The sequence below is a fragment of the Merops nubicus genome, unplaced genomic scaffold, assembly GCF_000691845.1.
Source record: "Merops nubicus isolate BGI_N331 unplaced genomic scaffold, ASM69184v1 scaffold44385, whole genome shotgun sequence".
Lineage (NCBI taxonomy): Eukaryota > Metazoa > Chordata > Aves > Coraciiformes > Meropidae > Merops > Merops nubicus.
Window position 1 is genome coordinate 1 of NW_008608468.1, and position 8,427 is coordinate 8,427.

General features: G+C 45.1%; 1 protein-coding gene across 1 annotated transcript in view; it reads right to left on the minus strand.

The window, feature by feature from the left end:
* Positions 1 to 5,890: 5,890 nt before the first annotated feature.
* Positions 5,891 to 8,427, minus strand: part of WNT5B (wingless-type MMTV integration site family, member 5B) — a 15,183-nt gene continuing 12,646 nt past the window's right edge. The window contains exon 3 of the mRNA XM_008940263.1: positions 5,891 to 6,479. Within this exon, the coding sequence (XP_008938511.1) occupies positions 6,021 to 6,479 (459 nt within the window). The 3' untranslated portion in view covers positions 5,891 to 6,020. The remainder of the gene's footprint in view (positions 6,480 to 8,427) is intronic.

Consider the following 8,427-nt stretch of genomic DNA (forward strand, 5'->3'; position numbering starts at 1 on the left):
TGATTCTATGATTCTATGATAATATAAAATGTCCCTTGCCTTAATTTCATCTCTGAATGTTTTTGTGCTAAGTACATAGCTCTGTGCTTTATGGAAGTTGACAGGTCATTAGTTAACTCCATTGTTGTTCCCAAGCAAGAGAGAACAAATTTGCATGTGGTGAATGAAACTGAGATTGGCCAGACTCATCACAGTGAATTGCAGAGGTCTGCTGCTCTAAAAACCTGGTCTAGATGTTTTCTCAACCCGAGAAAGGTAATGGCCAAGCACTTGTGCAGCTCCTTGGGGCTGTGAATGAGGCAGGGCTTCAATTAGCTCCAGAACAGTGACTGTGACTGTCATTAGGTGACACAGGGTCCACCCCACATCTTTTTTTTTAATTTTTTTTTTTCCCCAAAAGGCAGGATTGCAATGTGTCCTGGCATGGCAGTACGTCATCATGACCATCCCACGTGATGACCACGCTCCTGCAGTCATGGGAAGGACTGACACAACTGTAAGGCACTCTAGGAAGAGCCAAAAGACAATGTATGATTCAGAATAAAAATGCCCTAGGGTAAGGAAGAGCCTGGACTTTTTTTTTTCAGTGTATGCCTTATTGCTGCAAGCCTTCAAACTGTTTCATCTCTATTGGCAAACATACTTAAATTGCTCCTTTCTGAATTCCCCAGGATGACTGCAACAACGTGACAGCACCATGGAGCAGCACAAACGGGGAAAGGGCCTGGGGGAGCTATTACCATCTCCCTGCCTCCCAGCGGAGCGGTGCCTGCCCTTTCTCTTTGTATGTCCTTCCTTGTCAGAGTCTTCTTCCCCTCCCAAATCACCAAGGGCCTGACCCTCACTGCACACCGCCACAACCATGTTCCAAACAGCCTGAGCTGATGCTGTTAGCACAGGGCCATCAGAGCCAGTTTGCTTTGGGCAGGCAGCGTGCAGAGGTAGCTGTGACACTTAGGGCAGGTGTCCAACTTGAGTGTTACAGGGCAATATTTAGTACACCATCTAATAAAATAATAAAATAATAAACGCTCCTGCATTTTATCCCTACTGCTCTCCCTTTCTCTCTTTTGCTCTTTAAGGAAGTGCTATGAGTGGGTCATGTCTTTCAGAGTCTTAATGCAAAAAAAAAAAAAAATTAGATTTCAGCTGTCATTTAAAAGGAGCTAAGAAAGAAGAGGGTATATTAACAGCTTCAGGCCCTGCAGAAGACCAATAATGGGTTGAAGGACAAGCATACTGTGATCACTGTGTTATACAAACACATTGTATTATTGTTATTTAAGGTTTACAACAGCCAATCATGATTCTTATTATCCTTTCTGGTATGTATCTTGTTGGCCACAGAAACATATTTCATTTATCTTTGAGGCTGGTTATATTTAGACTCCAGAGCTGGTATGCTCACAACGTGGGCCAGTCCCAAAGACACCAGCTATCTACACCCTGAAGCTGCAACTGGGACAGGCTACCTGCTCGGGGGTCTCTGCATCCATCAGCCTTGCATATGGGGTATCTGTGCCTTCACTGCACTGGCAGGGGGTCAGGACATGGCCAGGATACACCTCTGGACCAAGGAGATGTGACACATCTCTGGGTCCCATGGATTAGACACAGTCAGAGTCTACTTTTGAGGAGAACGGGATCCAGTATTACGTTCATATCTCCTCACTCTCTGTCATATGACAGTTCCTTTGGAGACTGTCACTCAGTGAACTTGATTTCATAGAGTATCTTCCAGGGACTGTTAAATTTGAAATGTTGTTAAATAAAAGCTAAATGAAAGTGAATAACCATATAAGCAGCAGGTTCTGGAAAACTTTGTGACAGACACTGAAGAAATGCCCTTTAGTTGCTGGAGATATTTCCCAAGGTCTCCCTGCGATGTCCTGTGCCTGTGTCAGCTGATGAAAATAGTCTCTATATTTCTGTACCCACAGGTGATTAGGAATTGCTCCCACAGTGTAATTTAAAGCCACTAGGCTTCTGCCTGGACACGGTCAAATGAGCAGAATGAGACCCTTGTGTGTTTGATTTATACAACTGAACAAGATCTGCTTCAGTTGTGCTTTGTCAGGGCTGCAAAACTTGGGTCCAGATAGAAAGTGTAAGTTGTGCTTGTGCTGCACGTCCGGTTTCAGCTTTGCTGTTTCCTGAACTGCTGCAGGCAGCAGTCTCTCTGTTACATTGAGCTCTGGGTAGGCACAGACTTTGGGGGGGACAAAGAATGGGAGCCTCCAAACAATGCAGATGGTCTAGAATCCAGCAACATTAAGAGGTTCATTTAAATTTTCACACAACCTTGCCACTATCTTTTCACCATAATTAATATAAAATGAAAGTTTCTGTTTGTCCTGGGATCAGCTATTGCTTACCTTACCTTGCCGCAGAACATACTAAGGCCTCATTCATTCACGTTATAACTTATGTATTACCAGCCAGTTGGAAAATGATGACAGATTTGCATCCTGTTCTGCTCCGTTAGGAGCTGACATTCACCGACTTGCAATAACCGTGTATTTGCATAGTGCCTTTAACTCCAAAATATTTTAGTTTTACATGGCTTACGGGTGGTCATTTCTATCAGCCTTGAAGCGCAGCGACTTGAGGGTTGGAATGTGGCAGCCAGTTACCAGCACACACTATATAATAGTGTATTGTGTGAATATCTTATCCACGTGAGCTGCAAACAGAATTGGAGCAGGCAGGTATGTGATTCAGAAACCAGGCCAACTTCTCTAAGCCTTACTCTTGCTACAAAATATTCAATACCCATAAATAAACGAGCCCCGAGTTCACCTCTCTTTTGTAAAACAGTCTTCCCTCCACTGTTGTGCCAGGGTAGTAAGGCTTGACCGCAACAGCCTCTCCAAGGCTCCTGCTGAGCCCCCCAGCAACCACCTCTGTGCATCTGACCCTCCGAGGTGCCGCTGAGCCGCTCTGTCCCGAATTGAGCGTGTCCTCGCACAATGGGGATACAGCTGTCTGCCTGCCAGAGTTAATGACCGTAGAGGGTAGGCCTTCAATTACCTTTTTTTCAGCCATATTGCTCAAAGAGCTTTACAGAAAAAGGTTTTTTGCTCCTCATTTTATGCAGGAGGAGGCTGGAGGCTAAAATGCAAAGCAATTAAGTAACATGTTGAAGTTTACAAAGCAGATAATTGGCAGAGCTCAGAATCAAGCTTAGCTTGCCACCCTTACATCCCTCTACCACTCTGTGCATCTATCTAAAAAGGCACAACTTAAAATCCACCTCTTTGTAACTTTCATGGTAAAGGAGCAGTTCTGCTACAGCTTTCTGTTTAACTTTCTTTGGCTTTGCATCAAACCAAACTGGCTGTGCTCTTATTTTATACTTACTATCACCCTGATGAGGTTCTTTTATGTGTGGGCGCCATAGAAATTAAGTTTTAAGCTACAGTTTAGCAGGATCAAATTTTTGGATACAAAACTCCCAGAAAGTAAAGAAGACTGAAACCTAGGTCTTGTAAAGAAAAGGCAGGAGGGGGGAGGTGGGGAGAAATCCAATGGTCACTTCTATTGCTGTATGGTCCCAGTCCAATGGGAACTGCTGGCTCCAAACAGGCTGCCAGTGGTCCAGAGCGCTGGAACAAAAGGCCAAAAATCATCTTTTTTCCATCCAGACAGCATCTGAGGTGGAAAAAGCAGGACATCATCCAGGATGAATAGTAGCCCTAACAATGCCAACTTTTCCTCTCCCAAATTGTTTACACCCACAAAATTAATTGTAGTGCCAAACTGCAAGGAGAGTTGCAACTCCCTTAAACGTGTGGTCTTCACTGGAAAGGCCAAATGAAATCATTTTGAATTATTAGACACATTAACAATGCCTGAGGGTGTCATATACAAATAACTGACACCTTTAAGTACTGACGCAATAAGGATGGACTAGAACATGAGGTGAGGGTGGTGGGAGGAAAGGTCTTTTTTTGATGTATCCAAGGTAGAGTAAGTTTTATTACTGGGCTAGAAACATACAGTATCCCAGGAGTGAATAGCTCACACATTTGATCCGATCTTGGGCTCAGTCCAGCTACCACTGAAGTTTAATGGGAGTTGGATCAGGCCATCGCACTCACATTTTTTCCATGCATGGAAAACTATTTCCGTTACTTTGAATTACAATACCACTGGCTTTGGATTTTATATAATAAAATAAATCTAGGCCACTGTTTATATTCCAAGAAACTGCATTCTGGGATGCCAGCAAATAAATTGCCTGTTGGGTAAAAAAAAAATAAAATAAAACCTGGACACATTGGTTTAAAACAACAACAGCTCCTAATTATTAAACATAATTTTTCTTCCTTGTCCTTTTCTGGAGTCCTCAAATATTTGAAGTATGAAAGGTACATATAAATTCTTCTCTGGTGGTTGAAATGGTGGAATCTGTAAAACTGCAATGCTTTATCAGAAACAGAGGTTTAATATAAAAATAATCTTCATGACTGGCTCTTTGCTTATTGGCATATTTTGTGCATTTTAAAATTTATAGAAAAAAAACCACCCTTGGAATGTCAGTAACAAAAGAGACGTATATCAGCAAACCCTTATATTTTGGGGACCAGCTTCTTGTGATTGTTCTGACTGCAAATGAACTCTGCAGATGCTGAGAGGCACAGGAAATATCTTGTGCTAGAAACAGCATTCATATGAATTGTATTCTACGAAAATCTCAACACGCTAAGACTGATTAGCAGACTTTGGTAATGCCTTCTGCCCCAGTATAATTTTATTATAGTCTTCTATTACCAAGGACAAACACAGAAAAGAGTTCCATCGGTGAACATATACCCACATTCTGGCAGCAAACGCCTCCGTGGTTAGCTTATGTCAGGGAAGAGCATGGCCCCTGGACTCTGAAATACAGTGTGGCCAAATATAGACACCCCACCACTGGAATAAAACAAACCCACACACATACACAAGCAACAGAGGAAAGAAATGTCATTGAGGGGTGTTTAATGTTAAAGAGAAACTATACATCTGGGATGGTGGTGAGGAGGACTTAACAGAGCTGAACAAGGTGACCACCTGCAGCCACTTCTAAAAGGAAAACGAGCAGCAGGCTGAGCAGTGCTTCTGCAGTCACCTGCACGGGTGTGCATGCAACGTCTTCCTACTGACAAAACAGGAAGTGTATTGCCTTTGGAAACAGCCCTGGGCATTGGCAGCTTCTCCCTATATTGACAAATTAAGTTTCAGCATGGGATTAAAATGAAAAAAAAAAAAAAAAGATAACTCTCCTTCATGCACAAAGCCATGTAGTCTGAGCTGGAAAAATTTCCCCTTTGCCCAGACAGTACAGAAGAGTGAGCTGCTGGCTTCGTGGGGACTCCCAGGCTGGGCACTGGTCAGCCACAGGTCACACCTTCCTTCCTTCCTTCCTCACAACAGCAGATTGTGAACCTTCCTCCACCACAATGTGGTCTGTGCAGTGTACATGGATGGACTGTGGATTTTAAGCCATAGTCTTGTAGAGCTTTGGCTAACTTTCCCTCTAACATGACAAAGCCATTTAGATGGATCAAGAAGTGGTTCCAAATTCCCCAGTGCATTTAGTGGTGTGGCAGGGTTTGAACTCGGGTAACTAGGACTCACCCACATCTGGCTGTAATTTCAGATGTGCAATAACTATGCAAAATGCTGCGATTTACTGACGAGAGAGCAGAAAGAGCCCGTGCTTCTCCTCCTCGCTGACTTTGTTTCTGTAATGAAATAGTGTGTGCTTGTGAGTAGGGGGGAGCTCACTCTGTCAGCACCTCCTCAGCCTCTTCACCCTGACTGCAACATCCCAAGGGCAGATGCAACTCAAATGCAAACTCCCCAGCAGCACTGAAAGAATGGCAAACCAGCTGGCCTGATGGGGGGAATTTCAAAACCAAAATGTCTCTTAAATAAGCATCTTTAATTATTATCATCATCTGTTTATTTATACAAATATAAAATATATTTATATAGATTTATATAATATAGATTTGTTGCTTTGGTGGCTCCTTTCATTTACAGACATACTGGTCAACAATCTCTGTGCACTTTTTACACTTGACATAACAGCACCAATGAAACTTGCAGTGGCAACGCTCCACCTGGACGCTCTTGAACTGGTCATAGCCCCGCCCACAGCACATCAGCTCACACCCATCCATGCCCTCTGAGGTCTTGTTGCACAGTCGGCCCTGGGTGCCTAGAGAGCCAGTGGTCTCGTTGCGCAGGCAATAGTCCGGGCTGGGGTCGACATAGACCAGGTCCTCCTGCGTCGGCATGTTGAAACGGTTGTTCACCAGCTCCAGCTTGCCCTTGCGGCTGATCCTCATGGCAGCGGCACTGTCGTACTTCTCCTTCAGCAGGTCGCCCACCTTGCGGAAGTCAGCCAGCTGCAGCCAGCAGGTCTTGAGGCTGCAGGAGCCCGACACGCCGTGGCACTTGCAGGCCACGTCCGCCAGCTTGTACACAGCCTGCGGGAAAAGAGACGCCGTCAGGCAGAGCTGTGCTTATTCCTGTCGCACTGGCAGCTGCCTTAACTGCAACGAATTCATCATGTTTTCATAACTGCTTTGATCATCCCCCAGTTTCTGTTGTTTCACCCTTCAGAACAGAAAAACAAGTCTCCTCTTCCTCTTATTGCAACTGCTGCATTCTTGTTCCCTAAATATTTCTATTTCTGGTCACATTGCCTCCAAACAGAACTTCCCCACCCCATCTTCTTTTTCCCTGGCAGATTTCTGACCTGACAGCACAGTCAAGAGCAGGAAAGAAGAGAGTCATCTCCATCCATGTGGACTCTGGAAATTCCCCCAAATCTCACAGACCACCACAGTACTGCATCTTCTTCCCTTCAGAGCTGCGAAAATGGAATAGTTCAGAACTCGCCCATTTCCTACCACCTGCACCAGAGACCCATACTATCATTGTAGGGATACATCATCCCTACAGTCCCAACAGTATTCCTTTCAGAAATACTGCATCCTTTTGAAATAAATCCACGGACTCTTTGCCTGTCTCTGCTAAGAGGACCTCGTTCAGAGACAGTGTCCAGAGAAGTCATTGCTTTCCAGGGAGGAGCAAGCAGGGGTGGGAGTGCTGATGAGACAGGTGCACACCTCTACCCTGGAGCACAGCAGCTCACCTCTGCTCGAGGTGTTACCAGGCGCCCTCCTCCAAGAGCAGGGCTGAGCTGCAAGCCCTCACTGCCAGCCTGCGCCATCTCGTGTCCAGACTCTTCCCGCACAGACAGGACTCGCCATGCAGAGGGGCCTCTGTTTTAAACGGCAAACACAAGATTTCAGTGCCATCTTTTCCAAGATACTCTCAGCTGCATTTTCAGGAGTCTGTGGGGGCTGTAGATGCATCATACCCCAGAAAATCCAGCGTCAAAATTAACAAGTAGTCTTGAAAATTCAGGCTAGTGAGCATTTTATTTGCTCTGCTCAGGGTTTATGATATAAAGGATAACAGTGGCTACTCTCCTTGCCACACTAGCTGGGAGAAGAGAGAAATATTGAAAAACAATCTAGAACAACAAAGCTCAAAATAAACTGAAAATGCATGTTGGGTGTGTTCTTCCCATTAATTTCCCAGACAGGCACAAAACCATATGCTCCATGAGATCCCATCAGCACTCGCAGGCTGACAGGAGTCTGCGAAGTGAAGAGCTGGCATCCCCCCACAAGCAGAGCTACTCCATCTTACAGCAGCTTACCTCCCTCCACCACCCCAGCTCTTGCTCTTCACACTCTTACCATCAGGCTGACATCTGCTCTCCCATGACCATCCTGCATGCTCGCAGGGCAGATCCCACATGCCAAGCAGAGCTGTTTGGCATTAGCTGCAAAATTATCACCAGCTGTATCTGGTGGGGGAGATTAAGGAACGTGGAAAAAAACCTAGGATGTTCTGAAGGACATGGCAATATGTCTTCTAGCCAGATTTTCTGCTGAAGAGAGCAGCCAAGCGCCGAGGTTTCTTTTCCACCTCGCTCACCGACACAGAAGAAAGTTCCGCAGCTCTCTGCCTCCGCTTGCCAAGGAAGAGGTGATTAAGGCAATTGAGCATACTGCAAGCAAAACCTTCTGCCTACGACTACGTTCTGGACCAGCAGCAAGAGGTCAGAGTTCTACAACAACTGGTTGCTCCTGGTCTAACTAGTGTCTAATGCTTTTGACAGCTAGTGAAGATTCAATTTGGCTTAATGGCTAAATCACATGGAGGCCAATCCAGCTCCCAAGAAAGTCAATGGAGTGAGTCCTTAAAACAGAGAGGCTTTAGTTCTGCTCCTTGGAGCTCAATTTACTGAGGCAATCCCTCATGGCGCAATCTAACAGCTACAGGCTGGGAGTTAAGCACTTGTCTTGGATCGAACTACAACTGTGGAGGACCAACCACACCGTTACTTAAGGATTCCTG